Source organism: Myxocyprinus asiaticus, chromosome 6, assembly GCF_019703515.2.
Source record: "Myxocyprinus asiaticus isolate MX2 ecotype Aquarium Trade chromosome 6, UBuf_Myxa_2, whole genome shotgun sequence".
NCBI lineage: Eukaryota > Metazoa > Chordata > Actinopteri > Cypriniformes > Catostomidae > Myxocyprinus > Myxocyprinus asiaticus.
This window is the reverse complement of record NC_059349.1, coordinates 55654601-55676592: the sequence shown is the minus strand read 5'-3', so window position 1 is coordinate 55676592 and position 21992 is coordinate 55654601. Positions and strand designations below refer to the sequence as shown.

The 21992-nt window shown below is 37.6% G+C and overlaps 3 protein-coding genes across 4 annotated transcripts in view; 2 read left to right on the top strand and 1 right to left on the bottom strand.

Annotated features, from left to right (window-relative positions):
- Nucleotides 1-21992, top strand: part of LOC127443052 (yjeF N-terminal domain-containing 3-like) — a 479510-nt gene that overhangs the window by 86429 nt on the left and 371089 nt on the right. The gene's annotated exons all lie outside the window — the stretch shown is intronic.
- LOC127443049 (5'-AMP-activated protein kinase subunit beta-2-like) overlaps nt 1-21992 on the bottom strand; it is a 180173-nt gene that overhangs the window by 99047 nt on the left and 59134 nt on the right. The gene's annotated exons all lie outside the window — the stretch shown is intronic.
- On the top strand, nt 3-20215 carry LOC127442765 (voltage-dependent calcium channel beta subunit-associated regulatory protein-like). Its single transcript, XM_051700934.1, has 9 exons — nt 3-41; nt 2485-2630; nt 9746-9807; nt 9894-10059; nt 10255-10426; nt 10525-10677; nt 13613-13832; nt 16531-16726; nt 17980-20215. Exons 1-9 carry the CDS (start codon nt 3-5, stop codon nt 19547-19549), a joined length of 2724 nt encoding a protein of 907 aa, XP_051556894.1. The 3' UTR covers nt 19550-20215.

The following is a 21992-nucleotide window of genomic DNA, read 5'->3' as shown; positions in this document are numbered from 1 at the left end:
CCATGAGTGATGAGTCTCCTGTACAGACACGTCTCACCACTGTGAGTACAACAAAAACGCACAAACACAGATATGGTCACACAACTTCATTCCTGAGGATGATGAAAGCACCTTTTGGACTACTGAATGAATGAAGTTAGGATCAATAAGTCACAGTTGTCAAAATAATGGTCACAGTAGTGAGGTAAACAGCTGTTTATAATGCCTACTTTTGCGCAATGATCGAATCGGGAATTTCAGGAATGTAGGATGGCAGGGAAAGAGACATTGATATTAATGAAGAAAGTGATATGTGATTGGACGAATCAGTAATAACCATCGCAAAAGCGCAAGAGAGGGTACACTGGCTACATTGAAGGACCTACCTGAGAGATAGGAATTAAACCAATCAAGCACAGTTCCTGTGATGCTCAGAGTAGAGAGGGTGGAGAGTAAGATCTGATGGTGATTTTCTGTGCAACAGTGAACTATCATCAATGGTGAATTATCAGTATTTTATATGCGCATACACATACATAATAAACATGTTATTTCTTAGTCAATGTGGCACTGTTGTTTCAGTGATTGACTTGATTTACATTTGACATTGATATTTGATGAAGAAGCAACATGGAAGTAAACTATAGCAAGTTTAACACATTAACATATGACTGTTGTCATTTGGGTGTACTACTGAAATAATGTAATGTAATCTATTTAGACTCAACAAGTGCCTGAGCAAATACACATAAGCTACACATAAGTTGAACATACATTACACATGTGTAGATTATGTGTTATGTGTAGCTCAATATGTGTTTGACAGTCAGTTGCATCTCATGAACTTTCAGTGTGAAAATAATGAATCCTTTACTTGATTTGTTCTGATTTGTTGCATTATCTCTCACATCAAAATATATTTTATTTTATTGTTTTCTAAATGTCTTGAAAATATTTGTAACATTTTACACTATCTGGGAATCTTGTACATCCATTTGTGATAGATATAAGTGCCGGGTCTCTAAAGACCAGAACATGTAAGAGTGTTTGGGGAAATTATCATGCATTTAATGGTTAAAGATTACTCAGTTCAGTTTTGATGGAATTCTTTTTCAATCTGCCAATAGGGCAAGAAAAATAAACTTACACTTTCACTTTGAATTAAGTTTATTTTTACTTATCCCATTAGCAGTAGTTTTCTTGTTTTAAGCATAAATCTCACTTTATTTTGCTAGATTTCCCTGAAAACAAGACAAATGCATGTTTTCCTTGTCAAGTAAATTAATCTTGTTTTAAGAATGTTTAGATATTTTTAATGGAACTCAGGACAAAATACAGTGTAACATATTAGTACAAATTATATAATTGTTATTATTAATGTTTTGTTTTATATGATTGTGGGGACTTTCCATAGACGTCTATGGATTTTATACAGATCTAAAAAATAATTTATATCCCCTAAACCTAACCCTCACGGAAACCTTTCTGCATTTTCAAAAAAGCAAAGTTTAGTATGTTTAATAAGCAATATCCCTCATGGGGACCACTGACTGGGCCCTACAATGTAGTATAAACATGTACACACACACACACACATACACACATTCACACACACACACACACACACACACACATTCACACAGACACATTCAAACACTCACACACACACACACACACACACAAACACACAGACACATACACACACACATTCATACACACACACAGACACATTCACACACTCTCTCACACACACGCTCACACACAAACACACACTCACATTCACTCACAAACACACACACCCACACAACACACACCACACAAACACACCACACAGACACACACACACACACACACACACACACACACACACACACACTTACACACACACACACACACTCACACCACACGCAAACACACACACACACACCACACCACACACACACCATACACATACAAACACACACACACACACACACATACAAACACACTCACACACACACACACATACACACACACACACACACACACACAAACACACCACACTCACACACACACTCACACACACACAGTTTTTGGCTTAAACATCCTCCACATGCAAGCTCTTATTCAGCTCTAATTTTAGCACACTGTGTCCTCATTTCCAGATGCAGAAATTGAATTAAAAACACTTTTGATTATGAAGAAGACACTGTGTGTTTACCGTCAGTGATAATCAAAGCTAATCGGATTATCCTATAGCTCTTAAAACTTCAAGTACATACTGTATGTAATGATAACGTATATCAGTTGAATAACGTTTGTGATGAATCTCAGGCTTCCTCAAGACTTCTGCATCTTGTTGCAGTTCTCTCTTTGAGTGAACAGTTAAAGCAGCCATTAGGAGCTCATAAAGGGAACTCTGTTTTCAGAACAACTTGGTTTAACATCCAGAATGCAATTAAAATGGACTGCCATCCTGATCAACTGCTGACATACAGTCACTAATGTTCAAACTTGTGTGTGTAGGACGTCCCGCTGGTGTCCGGTGCGCAAGAGAACTACGTGCTTCTGCTGGTGTTGTTGTGTGTTTTTGCTGGTGGGACGCTGATCGTTCTGTCCATCCTGCTCATCTTCTGTCACCACTGCTGTCGAAGAGGACGCCGTTACTCCAGGTGACATCAAATTAACCCTTCAGATTACATTACAATCAAGATATACAGGGTCATTGATTTGAGATTAAAGTGTCAATTTTACAATGAAAACATACTGTAGCTTTCAGAACTCATAACTTACTTTTAGTTCAGATAAACTTGGGCATTATTTTCTTCATTTTAATGGACTGTTTCTCATGTTCTGTGCCCCAGAACGCATTACCCCCTCTGACCATTTTTGTCACGTGACAGTCAAAGCAACGTTGGTAGACAGAGGGTGAGCGGTAACTATGAAGGTACCTCTTGATAAAATAAAAAATACATATTTAAACCCACTTAAAATGCTAAGAAAATGTGTAAAATATGTAAATAAAAGAGATGCAAGATGCGAGGTGAAGACAGCATCTCTCAGCGACACCGAACGTACAACAGGGAAACAGAAGCACGTGTCCTGCGAAACACTTTATCCAGCCAGTGCCGCGAACGGTACCATCAGCTAATATTGGCGGGTATTGTACTTTACAATTCAGGTCCAGTATTTCGCGAGGGAGATATTTGATGAGCGGGAAGAGGGTCTCTGTGGTACATTAACAGAAGCCACATAGTCACTACTAGAGACACCACCATGCTTCTTTACGGGCAATAAAAACCTATGCATTGCACAAAAATATCTCGTATTACCGTTCTTGCTCACGTGACGTCTCTGACTCTGGTTTGCAGCAGCCGCTTCCTGAGTGTGTCATTGCTTTCGGCCAATGACAACAATAGAAAAATACTACAAATTTCTGGTGCTGTTTTGTGATTGTTTGGGGCGGTACAGCCCACCCTCAATGTTTGCAACACATAGCCCGCCCCCAAATTGCTTTTAACCAGTGCACAAATCATTAAAAATCTAATATTTTATTTAATGCTGTGTTTGCCAAAAGTTTGATTGGGTGGGCTCAGCACGCCCCTGGCCATGCCTACATCCAGCCACGCTTGTAAGGTATTATGGGAGATTTAAAATGTATGATTTTGGAGCCATCCCCCACTCCCCTCCCCTCGTGTTGCGCCCCATGTGATGCATATGTTGAATACCCCATTTTTGCACCCCTGCTCTTTGGCTTTGTTCACACTGCAGGAAAGTGTGAAATCTGAATTTTTTTAGACTGACTGTTCAAACTGCAATACTGTATGTGGTCAGATTTGTTTTATTCTGTTTACACTGCAGTCAGGGAGTACAGAGCCTCATAGAGGATAGGGCGGGAATTTTGTTCTTAAATAGTTTTGCGTACCCTCACAATAAGTTTTGCGATCCCTCGCAATAGTTTGAGTTCCCCTGCAATAAGTTTTGCGTTCCTTCGCAATAAGTTTGTGTTCCCTCACAATAGTTTGTGTTCCCTCGCAATAAGTTTTGCGTTCCTTCACAATAGTTTGCGTTCCTTCGCAATAAGTTTTGCGTTCCCTCGCAATAAGTTTGTGTTCCCTCACAATAGTTTGCGTTCCCTCTCAATAGTTTGTGTTTCCTCTCAATAAGTTTTATGATCCCTCATAAGTTTTACATTCCCTCTCAATAAGTTTTGCGATCCCTCATAATAAGTTTTATGTTCCCTCGCAATAGTTTGAGTTCCCTCGCAATAAGTTTTGCGTTCCCTCATAAGTTTTATATTCCCTCGCAATAAGTTTGTGTTCCCTTGCAATAGTTTGCATTCCCTCTAAATAGTTTGTGTTCCCTCGCAATAAGTTTTGCGTTCCCTCTCAATAGTTTGAGTTCCCTCTCAATAGTTTGTATTCCCTCTCAATAAGTTTTGCGATCCCTCATAATAAGTTTTATGTTCCCTCGCAATAAGTTTTGCGTTCCCTCGCAATAGTTTGCGTTCCTTCGCAATAGTTTGAGTTCCCTCTCAATAGTTTGTGTTCCCTCTCAATAAGTTTTGAGATCCCTCATAATAAGTTTTACGTTCCCTCACAATAAGTTTTGCGTTCCCTCTCAATAGTTTGAGTTCCCTCTCAATAGTTTGTGTTCCTTCACAATAGTTTACGTTCCTTCGCAATAGTTTGCGTTCCCTCTCAATAAGTTTTGTATTTCCTCGCAATTAGTTCTGTGTTCCCTCTCGATAAGATTTGCATTCCCTCTCAATTAGTTTTGTGGTCCCTCTCAATAAGTTGTTTCCTTGCAATGAGTTTTGTGTTCCCTCTCAATAAGTTTTGCGATCCCTCACAATAAGTTTTACGTTCCCTCACAATAAGTTTTACGTTCCCTCACAATAAGTTTTGCGTTCCCTCTCAATAGTTTGAGTTCCCTCTCAATAGTTTGAGTTCCCTCGCAATAAGTTTTGCGTTCCTTCACAATAGTTTGCGTTCCTTCGCAATAAGTTTTGCGTTCCCTCTCAATAGTTTGCGTTCCCTCGCAATAGTTTGCGTTCCTTCACAATAGTTTGAGTTCCCTCGCAATAAGTTTTGCGTTCCCTCGCAATAGTTTGCGTTCCTTCGCAATAGTTTGAGTTCCCTCTCAATAGTTTGTGTTCCCTCTCAATAAGTTTTGAGATCCCTCATAATAAGTTTTACGTTCCCTCACAATAAGTTTTGCGTTCCCTCTCAATAGTTTGAGTTCCCTCTCAATAGTTTGTGTTCCTTCACAATAGTTTACGTTCCTTCGCAATAATTTGCGTTCCCTCTCAATAAGTTTTGTATTTCCTCGCAATTAGTTCTGTGTTCCCTCTCAATAAGATTTGCATTCCCTCGCAATAAGTTTTGTGTTCCCTCTCAATTAGTTTTGTGGTCCCTCTCAATAAGTTGTTTCCTCGCAATAAGTTTTGTGTTCCCTCGCAATAAGTTTGCGTTCCCTCGCAATAGTTTGCGTTCCTTCACAATAGTTTGAGTTCCCTCTCAATAGTTTATGTTCCCTCGCAATAAGGTTTGTGTTCCCTCTAAATTAGTTTTGTGTTCCCTCGCAATAAGTTTTGTATTTCCTCGCAATAACTTTTGTGTTCCCTCTCAATTAGTTTTGTGTTCCCTCGCAATAAGTTTTGTGTTCCCTCGCAATAAGTTTGTGGTCCCTCGCAATAAGTTTGCGTTCCCTTGCAATAGTTTGTGTTCCCTCGCAATAAGTTTTGTGTTCCCTCTCAATAGTTTATGTTCCCTCGCAATAAGTTTTGTGTTCCCTATCAATAAGTTTTATGATCCCTCATAAGTTTTACATTCCCTCGCAATAAGTTTTGCATTCCCTCTCAATAGTTTGTGTTCCTCTCAATAGTTTGTGTTCCCTCACAATAAGTTTTGCGATCCCTCATAATAAGTTTTACGTTCCCTTGCAATAGTTTGAGTTCCCTCTCAATAGTTTGTTCCCTCGCAATAAGTTTGCGTTCCCTTGCAATTGTTTTGCGTTTCCTGTCAATGGTTTTGCATTCCCTTGCAATACGTTTTGCATTCCTTCGCAATAGTTTGCGTTCCCTCGCAATAAGTTTTGCGTTCCCTCGCAATAAGTTTTGTGTTCCCTCTCAAATAGTTTTGTGTTCCATCGCAATAAGTTTTGTATTCCCTCACAATAGTTTTGCATTTCCTGTCAATGGTTTTGCGTTCCCTCGCAATAGTTTGTGTTCCCTCACAATAAGTTCACATTCCCTCGCAATAAGTTTTGCGTTCCCTTGCAATAGTGTGTGTTCCCTCTCATTAAGTTTTGTATTTCCTCTCAATAAGTTTGTGTTCCCTCGCAATAGTTTTGCGTTTCCTGTCAATGGTTTTGCGTTCCCTCGGAACAGTTTCTGTTCCCTCGCAATAAGTTTGCGTTCCCTCACAATAAGTTTTGCGTTCCCTTGCAATAGTTTGTGTTCCCTCGCAATAGTTTGTGTTCCCTCGCAATAAGTTTTGCGTTCCCTTGCAATAGTGTGTGTTCCCTCTCATTAAGTTTTGTATTTCCTCTCAATAAGTTTGTGTTCCCTCGCAATAGTTTTGCATTTCCTGTCAATGGTTTTGCGTTCCCTCGGAACAGTTTCTGTTCCCTCGCAATAAGTTTGCGTTCCCTCGCAATAAGTTTTACGTTCCCTTGCAATAGTTTGTGTTCCCTCGCAATAGTTTTGCATTCCCTCACAATAAGTTTTGCGTTCCCTCGGACCAGTTTCTGTTCCCTCGCAATAAGTTTGCATTCCCTCTCAATAGTTTGCGTTCCTTCACAATAGTTTGAGTTCCCTCTCAATAGTTTATGTTCCCTCGCAATAAGGTTTGTGTTCCCTCTAAATTAGTTTTGTGTTCCCTCGCAATAAGTTTTGTATTTCCTCGCAATAACTTTTGTGTTCCCTCTCAATTAGTTTTGTGTTCCCTCGCAATAAGTTTTGTGTTCCCTCGCAATAAGTTTTGTGTTCCCTCGCAATAAGTTTGCGGTCCCTCGCAATAAGTTTTGTGTTCCCTCTCAATAGGTTTTGTGTTCCCTCGCAATAAGTTTTGTTCCCTCGCAATAAGTTTTGTGTTCCCTCTCAATAAGTTTTATGATCCCTCATAAGTTTTACGTTCCCTCGCAATAAGTTTTGCATTCCCTCTCAATAGTTTGTTCCCTCTCAATAGTTTGTGATCCCTCATAATAAGTTTTACGTTCCCTTGCAATAGTTTGAGTTCCCTTGCAATAAGTTTTGTGTTCCCTCGCAATAAGTTTGCGTTCCCTTGCAATAGTTTTGCGTTTCCTGTCAATGGTTTTGCATTCCCTTGCAATACGTTTTGCATTCCTTCGCAATAGTTTGCGTTCCCTCGCAATAAGTTTTGCGTTCCCTCGCAATAAGTTTTGTGTTCCCTCTCAAATAGTTTTGTGTTCCATCGCAATAAGTTTTGTATTCCCTCACAATAGTTTTGCATTTCCTGTCAATGGTTTTGCGTTCCCTCGCAATAGTTTGTGTTCCCTCACAATAAGTTCTACATTCCCTCGCAATAAGTTTTGCGTTCCCTTGCAATAGTGTGTGTTCCCTCTCATTAAGTTTTGTATTTCCTCTCAATAAGTTTGTGTTCCCTCGCAATAGTTTTGCGTTTCCTGTCAATGGTTTTGCGTTCCCTCGGAACAGTTTCTGTTCCCTCGCAATAAGTTTGCGTTCCCTCACAATAAGTTTTGCGTTCCCTTGCAATAGTTTGTGTTCCCTCGCAATAGTTTGTGTTCCCTCGCAATAGTTTGTGTTCCCTCGCAATAAGTTTTGCGTTCCTTTGCAATAGTGTGTGTTCCCTCTCATTAAGTTTTGTATTTCCTCTCAATAAGTTTGTGTTCCCTCGCAATAGTTTTGCATTTCCTGTCAATGGTTTTGCGTTCCCTCGGAACAGTTTCTGTTCCCTCGCAATAAGTTTGCGTTCCCTCGCAATAAGTTTTACGTTCCCTTGCAATAGTTTGTGTTCCCTCGCAATAGTTTTGCATTCCCTCACAATAAGTTTTGCGTTCCCTCGGACCAGTTTCTGTTCCCTCGCAATAAGTTTGCATTCCCTCTCAATAAGTTTTGTATTTCCTTGCAATTTGTTTTGTGTTCCCTTGCAATAAGTTTTGTGTAACCCTTGTTCGGTGATATCTGCACCATGCATTGTGTTAGGGTTTGAGTGAGAAAGGAGAGGGGACACCAAGCGTTGCTGTGTTTGAAGTAGGGCAGCTCTCTTTTATTCTATTCTCTCTCTCCACATCAGGCATAAGGGGAACAGCAGGCTTCCCAGAGGGAACACAAAGCTGTTTATTTCACATATTAATGGTAACAGCACAAATAAACCTTTTTTTCCATAAAACATTTAAATAAAAGTGGTAGTATGTGCATTGGATATTATATACAATTAAATATGGTTCACAAAACTATTAAAACACATAAAAGTAAACCAAACAAAGATTAATAGTCTAACATACAAAAATAAAGACAGATGTAATCGTTAAATGAGTCTCAGAAACAGGATTAAAAATATTGAAATGCAATCAGCCTCACGGAATTACTCAAAGTACAAAAATACTGAGTTTGAACACCCATCTGCCACAAATAACACAATCTACCTTTCTACAAACATTTTTACGTGAATAATTGTACTGCAGAACATGGATGGGCAATACTGATAAAGAAATTAATTAAATTAACTCTGAGATAAAGAGCACACTTCTTACCTTCCCAGAGGGAACACAAAGCTTCAACACTCTAATGAAGGGCTCAGTAACACAATTTGGAACATAAGAAATTTCAGCTCCACCTAGAGGGTGGAAGCCATATAACATCTTCCCTACATCTGTGTTCCCTCGCAATAGTTTTGCGTTTCCTGTCAATGGTTTTGCATTCCCTCGCAATAAGTTTTGTGTTTCCTCTCAATACGTTTTGTGTTCCCTTGCAATAAGTTTTGTATTTCCTCTCAATAGTTTGTGTTCTGTCATGGTATCTGTAGTAAAACCATAATAACCCCAAAATGTATTTTTAAATCTTTCAAAATTGAATGTGGCTTTTCAAAGAAGCTGTTATTGAAGAATGAGGCAGTTAAAAACTATACTGAACCCAATAGCTCATGAGTAAATGTAAGCCAATTATAACAGAACTTATTTACAGGTTAAAAGATGTCTTAGAGGTACAGTTATAAAAAAAAAAGACATTTAATAGAGAGAATGGTCACGTAAAACTAATCATGACTTTTCGTTTCAATAAACTTTTTACATTATTTCATAAGTGGGAAATATAAGGAAAAATAAAGTGATAAAATGTAGAATATTGCCCCTGTAGAGCTCAACTGTAAGTCCGTCAGTGTGTGTCATATATGTTTTGATTTAATATAACTTTAAGAGTTATACTGCATTTGCAAATATTTGTAAAGGTTCTGTGCTTGCACATGTGAATTAAATAGCTGTACAGCATCAAGGACATAAACACAAAGCAGCTGTAATATGAAAGTCTGTGCTGTTGCAAGACTGGGAAACAGCTTGTCATTTGATGGAAACCAGACTGCATCTTTAACCTTGTGACACTGGCAGATCTTTTCTCTTGTTTATGCTTAAAATAAGTGATAAAAACTGCCACTGCAACAAGACAAAAAGCACTTACATTCAAGAAGCCTGATCATGTTTGCTTCTCAAGTAAATGTATCTTGATATTTTACTGGAAATCAAGATGCAATTACGGATTAAGCATAGCTTCAAACAAATAACTTGACGTGATGTTTTGGTGTTTCAGAGCGAGCGATGACATGGAGAAAACCAACACCACATATGTAGAAGAGATTCAACCAACACAAGGTGCCACAAACATTCAACATCATCCAAAAACTACATGAACATTCAGCATTGTTGACGTTGTTTTCACACTCATGTTCCTTCCACAGACTTGACCATCAGACTGGAGAGCGGCGAGTCGCTGTCCACATCCAGTTGTCATGGTGATACAGACACAGAGCATTTCCTGTCTGCCGCATGCACAGGGCGACGGGTGTCGTTCAATGAGAGCGTTGTCTATGAGCAGAGCACCAAAAACCAGGAGAAAGTTCGAAGGTCAGCGACACTGATAGAAGGGTTACATCTGTTGCAGGGGGTCAAACTCCCAAAACACATTTGATGTGTGTCTGTATTCAACCATGTGTGGGTGTTTTAGATTGATAAATATCACTGTCTCTGGTTATGAGGTGAAATATAAAGATTGTATTTAGTAATCTGTTAGTGTGTAATATTTAATGTTTTGTGTGTCAGGTACACGCTCACAGAAGGCGACTTTCATCATCTGAAGAATGCTCGTCTGACTCACCTGCACACACAGACTCCTGCACTGAACATCCTCACCATCATGGAGTGTGACTCACCTGAGATCAGCGTCAGGGTCACTGAACAGCCCTCACACACACCTGCCCTCGCTATATTTCAGGTAATCACTGGCTGCACCTCCAAAGTTCAGCGGTAAACTGGGTATAAGTTGAGCGTTTGAGTGGCACATTACAACAGTTTGGGTTTTTGTGTGTGTAGTCCGGTGAGGGTCCTTCTCCAGACTCACCTGTATCGTGGAACAGTCAAAGTCCCGTCTGCGCTCTGCCTGGAGATTCACTCAACTCCACCCTGAACACCAGCGGTACTAACGTCAACACCGTATATGCCACCAAACCACCACGATCACAAACCGTGAGTTATATTCTATAAACAACACTGACTACATGAGTGCATCTCATAAAACCTGTCAATCGTTTTGTTGTTTTGTTTTTTGAAAAACCAATGAAAAACCAACATTCAAAGCAAAATTAGCATTTTTGTTTTTCAATTTCGAAACAAAAAAATACATGAACAGAACACGCATGGGCCCTACAGTATTTAGTACCATTAAGATATTTTGCACTGTGACATTTTCATGGGTCCGTGTACAATCCGTGTATCTTCCGTTCAGTCCGTTCTTTTTTCATTTTTCTGCACAAATAAAAAACAAACATATTAAAAAAAATGAATCAATTTGTGTAAGTAGAATTCTTGCCTTTTTCTATTTTTTCTTTCTCATTCTCACTTCTCAAAACTAAAAATGAAGAGAAAAATGAAAATCTAAAAAAACTCAATTTTTAATTGACAACTCTTCTCATCAACACTTACAAAAGTCACTAGCAGGACAGTAAATATAAGAGACCTAATATACAGTGGTGTGAAAAAGTGTTTGCCCCCTTCCTGATTTCTTATTTTTTTGCATGTTTTCTCTTGGCCAACATCCACTTCAGAACTGAATAACTTGAGAAGCAATGAAAGTTAAAGGGTTCATGGGTTGGACGGTGCAGATTCACTGGCTTTTTACCAGCATGTCACGGGATTGATTGATTGATTGATTGATTGTCATTGCTTTTGCAATGAAATTTCGAGTAGCATCATCTCCTCCAAATAGCTCACACAAAGTGCCTACACCTATAGAAAAGTGCACAGAATAATAAGTGTCCTAAAAAACATGTATTTGCATGCTGGGACATTACACAATGTGGCCATACACAATTATAACCAGGGGTTGTTTTTACCGGGAGTTAGAAGGTAAAATAGTCTATGCTAGAATCTTTATTGGAATATGCAGTCCGTAAAATTACTGGCATGACCAATTGGCACGGGATTAAAATCAGGTAGAAACTCTGGTAATTATTAGCTTTTCCCATGTCCCCATATACAGTAAAACTAAGATACAGCATATATGATTCTCACAGGAACGGTAGAATATAAAGGACATTAAGTGTCATTCCTCATTAGCCTTTATGCAGATTTCCATGGACATTTCTGGAAATAAAAGCCTACTGATGAGTTACAGATATTTGGCAAATCAAATTTACAAAATCAGTATTAAGGTCATTTTACTAATGCATTTTTTAAAGGGGAAAAAAACAGTTTTAGTGAATAATTTACCAAGGCAAATCTAATTGCATAAAAAACAAATCAGAAAATTGCTTTATTTTTCAATGCATTATGTGTTAACACCGAAAGTTGACACTGGATGTTGACACACATGTTGCTTCCAGCAATCTGATGCTGTATATTTCATATATCAGGTGATAACTTGACATACAGTTGTGCTCAAAAGTTTGCACACCCTGGCAGAAATTGTGAAATTTTGGCATTGATTTTGAAAATATGACTGATCATGCAAAACAACTGTCTTTTATTTAAGGATAGTGATCATATGAAGCCATTTATCATCACATAGTTGTTTGGCTCCTTTTTAAATCATAATGATAACAGAAATCACCCAAATGGCCCTGATCAAAAGTTTACACACCCTTGAATGTTTGGCCTTGTTACAGACACACAAGGTGACACACACAGGTTTAAATGGCAATTAAAGGTTAATTTCCCACACCTGTGGCTTTTTAAATTGCAAAACATCAGTGAGCCACCACCATGCTTCACAGTGGGGATGGTATTCTTTTCACTATAGGCCTTGTTGACCCCTCTCCAAACATAGCGCTTATGGTTGTGACCATAAAACTCTATTTTGGTCTCGTCACTCCAAATTACAGTGTGCCAGAAGCTGTGAGGCGTGTCAAGGTGTTGTCGGGCATATTGTAACCGGGCTTTTTTGTGGCATTGGCGCAGTAAAGGCTTCTTTCTGGCAACTCGACCATACAGCTCATTTTTGTTCAAGTATCGTCGTATTGTGCTCCTTGAAACAACCACACCGTCTTTTTCCAGAGCAGCCTGTATTTCTCCTGAGGTTACCTGTGGGTTTTTCTTTGTATCCTGAACAATTCTTCTGGCAGTTGTGGCTGAAATCTTTCTTGGTCTACCTGACCTTGGCTTGGTATCAAGAGATCCCTGAATTTTCCACTTCTTAATAAGTGATTGAACAGTACTGACTGGCATTTTCAAGGCTTTGGATATCTTTTTATATCCTTTTCCATCTTTATAAAGTTCCATTACCTTGTTACGCAGGTCTTTTGACAGTTCTTTTCTGCTCCCCATGGCTCAGTATCTAGCCTGCTCAGTGCATCCACGTGAGAGCTAACAAACTCATTGACTATTTATACACAGACACTAATTGCAATTTAAAAAGCCACAGGTGTGGGAAATTAACCTTTAATTGCCATTTAAACCTGTGTGTGTCACCTTGTGTGTCTGTAACAAGGCCAAACATTCAAGGGTGTGTAAACTTTTGATCAGGGCCATTTGGGTGATTTCTGTTATCATTATGATTTAAAAAGGAGCCAAACAACTATGTGATAATAAATGGCTTCATATGATCACTATCCTTAAATAAAAGACAGTTTTCTTTCATGATCAGTCATATTTTCAGAATCAATGCCAAAATTTCACACTTTCTGCCAGGGTATGCAAACTTTTGAGCAAAACTGTATATTATAGTCCAGACATGAGGAATTTTCACAAATCTATTGCAGATTTTTTGCATTACAGTAAAGAGCATTTGTGGTGGAAATGTGCTTATATCTTAATGGTCCAAAAAATAGGCCTCGTTTTCTTACAAACTGTCATTTCCAATTTTTTTTGTTGAAGAATTAAGATGTGTTTTGGTAAGAGTCAGTCACATGAGCGACTCTATGCCTGTGTCACTCACACTTGATTATCATGTTTCTTCTGTTTCCAGGTGGAGTTGATGCGCAGCAGTGGGCTGATGGAGAAGGATTCTGGTTCCGGTCCGTTCTCGGGGGCGGTTTGCTCCAGTCCAGCTCTGACTCACGGCACCATGTTTCACAACCTGTCTAAACTCCGGCGTCATGCCAGTCTGGAGGGCGCTGCGCCGTTCTTCACTGTCAAGAAGTGGAAGTTTGGCACCATTCAGAGAGCAGCGAGTCTTGAATTAAAAGGTGAGGATGACCTGAAGAATGGAATTTATGGATATATATTTTATGGATTATTGTATAATTGATGACCTCTTAAAAAGATGATGCTGTACTGTACGCTTGGCCAATTTGTTTTACAGTTTTTACACAAACTGACACATGATAATTTACATGTTCACACTGCAGTTAATGTGGTGTCACTCCACTTCCAAATGCACGAATTATAAACACCAAACGTGTTAAACTGTTGGCATCCATGTTTCTTGTTTACAGTCATGAGACGGCAAAATGTTGCTATGGTGATCACTATGTCAGTCATCATGTTTGGGAGTGACTCCTTTATTCTTTTCACACACAGAATGGTTTAGGATTCACTCCTAAACTATTTAAATGTGGTTTGATTCACTTCACATGTATTTTTTAATGTGGCAGAAGCTGCGCAGTCTTCTTTAAATGTTTTATACCCGGAAAGCACATTTAGCCCTGAATGGAAATCAATACTGAATCAACTCTGGTAAATAACTCAGTCCAGTTAAAGTCATGTTTGATAATCGAATAATTCTTCACTTTATATGAAAGGTCAGTCAGTATGACCTGTTCATTTCCTGCTAATGAGCTGTAGATCGCATTAAATGTGGCTGCATTATTCCTGCAGATGGAAGCCATCTCTTCAGCTCTGTTCCAAAACTTAGTGTGCTGCCTAACTAGACCGTATTTTAAGGCGTCATAAGTGTAGCTTCATAAGGTAGACACCAATATGACGCTGTATTTTACCACAGTTTGTATAAATTCAGCAGCATCACATGTAACCTTCATGGCAAAATCAACCCCAAAATGCATTGCGACGAGCCGAGTGATTTTTAAATTTTTTTTATTTACAAATCAAATGTGCACTGCAAAAAAATATAAAATAAATAAATTGGTCAAATATTTGTCTTATTTTTAATAACATATCTAAACATTCTTAATACAAGATACATTTATTTTTAGAAGAAAATAAAATATTTTTGTCTGATTTTTAATAAAATATCTAAACATTCTTAATACAAGATAAATTTATTTTTAGAAGAAAATAAAATATTTTTGTCTGATTTTTAATAAAATATCTAAACATTCTTAATACAAGATAAATTTATTTTTAGAAGAAAATAAAATATTTTTGTCTGATTTTTAATAAAATATCTAAACATTCTTAATACAAGATAAATTTATTTTTAGAAGAAAATAAAATATTTTTGTCTGATTTTTAATAAAATATCTAAACATTCTTAATACAAGATACATTTATTTTTAGAAGAAAATAAAATATTTTTGTCTGATTTTTAATAAAATATCTAAACATTCTTAATACAAGATAAATTTATTTTTAGAAGAAAAAATATTTTTGTCTGATTTTTAATAAAATATCTAAACATTCTTAATACAAGATACATTTATTTTTAGAAGAAAATAAAATATTTTTGTCTGATTTTTAATAAAATATCTAAACATTCTTAATACAAGATAAATTTATTTTTAGAAGAAAATAAAATATTTTTGTCTGATTTTTAATAAAATATCTAAACATTCTTAATACAAGATACATTTATTTTTAGAAGAAAAAATATTTTTGTCTGATTTTTAATAAAATATCTAAACATTCTTAATACAAGATACATTTATTTGAGAAGAAAAATAGCAAAATATTTGGTCTTGTTTTCAGAGAAATTTAATAGCAAGAAAAAAAAACTATTTAATAAAAATAGTTCTGTGTAAATAAAACTGGACTATATTACCCAGTATTTTTGCTTAAGAGTATTGTTATTAGTAGGGTTGACAATTGACTTTTAATTAATTGCATAATATGCTGATTAATCAAATTAATTGCAATTTATTGCAAATGAAATACATAAATGACAAAGATATTGTGGCAGACAAGTAAATTATTGAATATACATTAAATGTGACGCTAAATATACTAATTCATTCAATAATGTAAAATATCAATGAAAATAGTTCAATATAATTAAAAATGGTCTAATTTACACAATATGTATGCTTAGAGTATTGTCATTAGTAGGGATGCCAATTTATTTAGATCCAATTAACTGCATATGCAAGTTATTGCAATTTATATATGCAATTTAAATTAATTACATATATTAATATTTGTTGAGAGAAGCCCTTAGAAGATCATTCAAAGATATTGTGTCAGATGAGTAAATTATTGAATAGACATTATAAAAAGTGACTTTAGAATTCAATATATTTGGTATATTTTCATATCATTGATTATAATCGCTGATCTACAGTCTTTGAAGAACTTGAAGCAATGTTTACCTGAGAAATACTTGAAGGCTGCATGTCATTGTTTTCATTTAATTGGTTAATATTTATTTGAATATTTAACTTCTTAAATAAAGCAGTGTGTTAATAGCGTGTTGGTTTTTAGAGTGGTATCAAGAATCGTGAAATGTCACTGGTGTTGGTATTGATTACAGATATTTTGGTATTGTGACAACTGTCTAGTAGCTCAACAGATAGATCAATATTTTACTGTGTACGACTGTGGAAATGTTTCTTTAGCTTCTCACAAAAATAAGACAAATAGACATATCACATCCAACTGCATGTCAAAAAAATAAAGCATCTTAAAATTATCTTACATTTTTTGTTATGCAGTAAAGATCATTGTAAATATTCTTTCATATGTACGTATAAAGTATTTCTTGTATTGTTGTAGGATCTCCGCAGAGACGTGTGTTTCAGAGGCAGAGAGCAGCCAGCGAGACTCTCGATCAAGGAGAGGAAAATTTCCAAGGTAGAGTCGGTGACTTCCTGATGCACAAACCCCCTGTTCAGCCGCAGACGAACGCCCTCAGACGCCTCTCTGCGAGTTCTCTGGACACCAGCGCAGGGTCTCCAGCTCCCCTCAGCAGGTGCGGTCACATCAGGATCCCCTCTGTTTGCCATGATGCTTACAACATCCAAGAAACACTGAGAAATGTCATTTAACTTCCTGAGACCCAAGCTTGACTGCTGTGTGCATATTCCATTCCCCTTTTTTATTTGTAACTAGTAACACCAAATAAACATGCAAAATATATATTCTTTCGACCAAATAGTTTTCCTAAAAATTGATGTCCACATATGTGGACAGCGGGACTAAGTTGCAACATTTCAAATAACACCAAGCTATAGAAAGTGTTAGTTATTCATGTTTTTGGGACGTTACAGACATTACATCATAAATTAGCATAATTAATTCAGATTCAAAGTAATGTCCAGCATCATCCAATCACTGTCAACCATGTTAAAATAAAATGATACATTATAAATTCTGAATCTATGTACTGATTATCATTGTCACATGTCTGTCAAACATGTTGAGTGATCCAAACATCATCTGCAGCCTGAAACTGAACTTTTGATCAGATTTTAGGAGTGAATGCACTTAACTGCATAGAGAGCTATAGGATGCTCCCTTGCTCCCTATTTAGTGAACGACTTAACCTCCAGTGTGCTGTCTGTCTGCACTGGTCTCAGAACAGTTTGAAATGCACCTTATTTTCATCCTAACTCCATATAAAGCCTCTGAAAGACACATTTTTCAGTTTTTGTATGAATATATTTATTCTCAATGTGATAATACACAGTAAATATAGGAGAACTGAAAATGAGCCTATAGTCCACATACGTGGTCATTGTGTTTAACAGAGCGCCATTTCACGATACATCGCTCAAATTTTTAAAATGACATATCAGATGATACTAGAGACTCTAGTCTTTTGACTCAAACAGGTTTCAATGTAAAAACGTAATTAGATTTCTTACCAGATGTAGTTTTGTTGGTGTTTCTCCCAAAGACAAACTCCGCTGTGATCAGCGCCATGTTGTTTGGTCACATGACTTTAACCCTTTACTGACAGCACAGAGTCTCCTGAACTGAGATCAGTCAGTTTAAATTAAATTATGCATTGTGTATAGTGAAGCCAAAGCGTAATGTTCACGCATGTGTAAGTGGGGTTGTACAAGGTTAACTGACCTGCAATCTCATTTTGGCTGGACTTGCAGTTGAATTCAGTGATGTTTTGGTGATGGACATTGCAGGAAAATGATTAAAGGAATAGCTCACCGGAAAGGTTGCTGCAACGACATCCTGTTTACTGTTCGTCTCTATGTTCCTCTGCAGGTTAGAAGTCCAGGCCGTAATGGAGCTCAATTACAATGTAGGGGGCATGACGACAGACGTGGCACTAATGTTTCCCTCATCACGCCGATCTCTGGAGATGGACAATTCTGAAGAGGATGGACAGGAAATGATCGCAGGAGCATCAGGAGGAGGTACTGAAGAATTTGGACTAGCGTGTCGTCAAGAGAGTTTGGAGCAGCCGAGTCTATATCGTGACATCTGGAGCCTGAGAGCATCGCTGGAGCAATACGCCTCATCTGACCTGAGCAGCAATGACAGAGACTCCACTCGCAGCGATGCTGACAGCGTTTGCTCCGTAGGTCCCTCGAGAATGGGCGTCCCCAGCAACCAGTCCCAAGACATCGATGATGAGATGGACGGGGACGGCGAGCTACCATACAATGATGTGGTGAGGGACGCAGGGCTGAGAAGAAACAGAAGATACAGCGTGGATGCCGAACGAGGCAGCGACGGAGAGACGGGAAACCGGAAGCTGTTGCAGATGGACAGTGGTTACGTGTCGATCGAGGCACCGTGTAAGGCTCCGGAGGAATTTCGACTCTTTGGAAGTGCTTCTGGGAAGACTGCTTCAGAACGCAGACACTTTTTCACAAATGCTGGGCGGAAAGGGATGGTTTGCGAGAGTTTTGAGGCACGACTGTTCAAGGAAGAACTAGAAGATGAGGTTCCAGAAAGTTCCGTGACTGTGGAGAACGAAAATCCAATTAGATTAACTTCAGAACTGACCCCTGCAGCCAAACCCAGACTACGATTCCGGCGTCGCGACTACAGCATCGATGAGAAGACTGAGGCGCTGTTCAACGAATTCTTGCGCCACGATCCTCATTTTGACCAGCAGGGGTCGCCCTCGTTGCGCCACCGCCACCGCTCGCGAATCCATCTTCGGAAGCAGTGGCAGCGCACCAAACAGTACAGCGACCCCGGTGCCGCACGATACTCGCCATCCCTAGAGCGACAGCGCTGCTACTCACTACGCAGAGGTGACAGTGCAAACTACCCCTTGGACACGCGCTGCCATAGCACCCTGCCTCGCATTGCTAGCGCCGCGGATGAAGAGGCCAGTGAGGGGTCAGTTGGTACTGAATCTCCTGTGTTAGACAAGCCAGAAGAGCTCGAGGGTGCTGGTCCACCCTCAGAAACAGGAAGCTCTGGTCCAGACCTGGAGGAGAACATCAACAACAGCAGCAACAACACAAGCCGTCAATTCTCTTCATCTTATCTGCAGGACAACAATGCCAGGGATTGTGGGATACTCAAGGACATTGAGACAGATACACACAAACATTCACAGACAGACTGTGGTGGGACTTTGACCACATTTAGTACTCAATTACATTCAAACACAGATGCACTCATGCCTGGAAACATCCATCATACTGACACGGGTCAAGTGGACTACTCGCATCACACTCTTACTGACATCAGTCCATCAGACAAACTGGCGTCCACTCTGGATGATCAGATCTACTCAAGTCTGAGGATTCAAAGAGGAAGTCAAGAGTGTGTAGTGACTGTAAGCCGCACCTCACCAGACCTTGAACAAGAATAACAGTCCGGGCCATGTTTGAAATGGTAGAGCCATCAGGTTTGTGTCTAGATGGTAAAAGTTCATATAACATTCATACGTGTTTATTTGGATTCCTGAAGCAACCCTACCCCAAACACAAGCGCCGCGTCATGTCAGAACATCAGCTGATGAATGCCCCATTTCTATTTGTGACACGCTGCAGAGCTAATCTGTCCATATTTATTTCACTGTTCATCTGAAATAAAATGGTTTTATTTATAAATCGTAAGTGCACTGAGGAAAATCAATTTCTTGTTGAGCACTGAGTGTTTTGATATTTTTACTGGGAAACAAGATAAAATGACATTAGATATTTTGTCTTGTTTTCAGAGAAGTCTAGTAAAATGTAGTAATATTTATGCTTACAACAAGAAAGAATGACATCAAAGTGTTAGTTAAATAAAACCTGGTTCAAACCCGATTTTGTTAGATTTCTCTGTAAGCAAGAAAAAACATATGCCATTCTGCTTCTCAAGTGTTGTTTTTCTTATTTTGAGGAATTTTGTCTTATTTTCTGGTCAAAATATCTAAACATTCTTAAAACAAGACAAATTTACTTGAAAAGCAAAATGACAGAAGATATTTTGTCTTGTTTTCAGACAAAAACAACATTTAGTGATGTTTATGGCTTATAACATATATATATATATATATATATATATATATATATATATATATATATATATTTGCCAATGGGGTAAGAAAAAAAACTTGATTCAAAGGGGAAACAAGATTATATTTCTTACTCCACTGACAAATAGTTTTTTCTTGTTTTAAGCATAAACCACACCAAATTTTGTTAGATTTCGCTAATAGCAAGATGCACAATTTTATGCCATTCTGCTTTAAGTATTTTATTATTTATTTTTGCTTGTTTTACGGTTTAGATATTTTTCCCTGAAAAAATAAGAAAATATTTATTTTGCACTACAAAAAATTATTTTCAAGACATAATAAAATATCTAAACATTCTTAAAACGTGATTTATTTACTTGACAAGCAAACTGCCGTAAGATTTTAAGTCTTGTACTGAGAGAAATCGAATCAAATTTAGTCTGTTTTATGCTTAAAACAAGAAAAAAAAAAAAAACTCAAAAGGGGAAACAAGATTATTTTTCTTTCCCCAAAGCAAACTGCGGGGTCTGTGTATCTCAGCGAGTAAAGACGCTGACTATCACCTGGAGTCGTGAGTTCAAATCCAGGGAGTGCCGAGTGACTCCAGCCAGATCTAATAAGCACAAGGACCTACTATGTAGTGGGAATTGGGCATTCCAAAATTGGGAGAAAAGGGGATCAAATAAAAAAAATTAAAAAAAGCATAAACCAAATTTTGTTAGATTTCTCTCAAAACAAGAAAAAACACATTCTGCCATTCTGCTTCTGAAGTGATTTTTATTTGTTTTGGGGATTTTTTTATTTTCCAGTAAAAAAAAAAAAAAAAAAAAAAAAATTCTTAAAACAAGATAAATTTACTTGAAAAGCAGAATTACATAAGATTTTTTATTCTTGTTTTTAAGAGAAATCTAACTAAATTTTGTAATGTTTTTGCTTATTAAAAAAAAAAAAAAAAAACCTTGATTCAAAAGGAAAAAGAGATTATATTTCTTACCCCATTGGCATATCGTTGTTTTTCTCGTTTTAAGCATAAACCACACCAAATTTTATTATATTTTTCTGAAAACACAAGTTAATATCTGGTCATTCTGGTTCTCAAGTAATTTTTCTTGTTTTAAGAATATTGATATTTTTACTGGGAATATAATAATAATTTTTTTTTCTTTTGCAGAGTGTGTATTGATTGCCATCAATTTGATTAGTTATATATCAAGCTGGTGGTGTTTCTGGATTCCGGTCTACTAATTTAAATCAACTTCTGTTTTTAACCACATTTATACAGATTTGTAGCAAGACTAAAAACATTTCAAATGATTTTACTATTTGACAATAATGGATGCTCAGTAAATGTTTATACCAGTGGATTTCTGTTGAAAATAAAGATTTTTATTTTAATTTCCCTGTGGCTAAACTCAACCTTAAGCTCACATCTACATTTACATTTATTCATTTGGCAGAAGCTTTTATCTGAAGTGACTTACAGAAGAGGAAAAACATGACCGAATCATCTTAAGGAGACAGTGGTACGAAAAAGTGTCGTATTACAAAGTTTCACTAGCGTCAGAATATCATTCAAAACAGATTAAAGTGCAACAAGTGACTGGTTTAGTGCTCATGGAAAAGATGTGTTTTTAGTCATTTTTTGAAGAAGTGAGTCAGCTTCACAGATGGAGTTGGGAAGGTCATTCCACCAACGTGGAACGATGAAGCTGAAAGTCCGGGAAAGTGTTTTGGTGCCTCTTTGTGTTGGTACAACAAGGCAACGTTCCTTAGCCGACCGCAGGCTTCTGGTGGGGATGTAGCTCTGCAG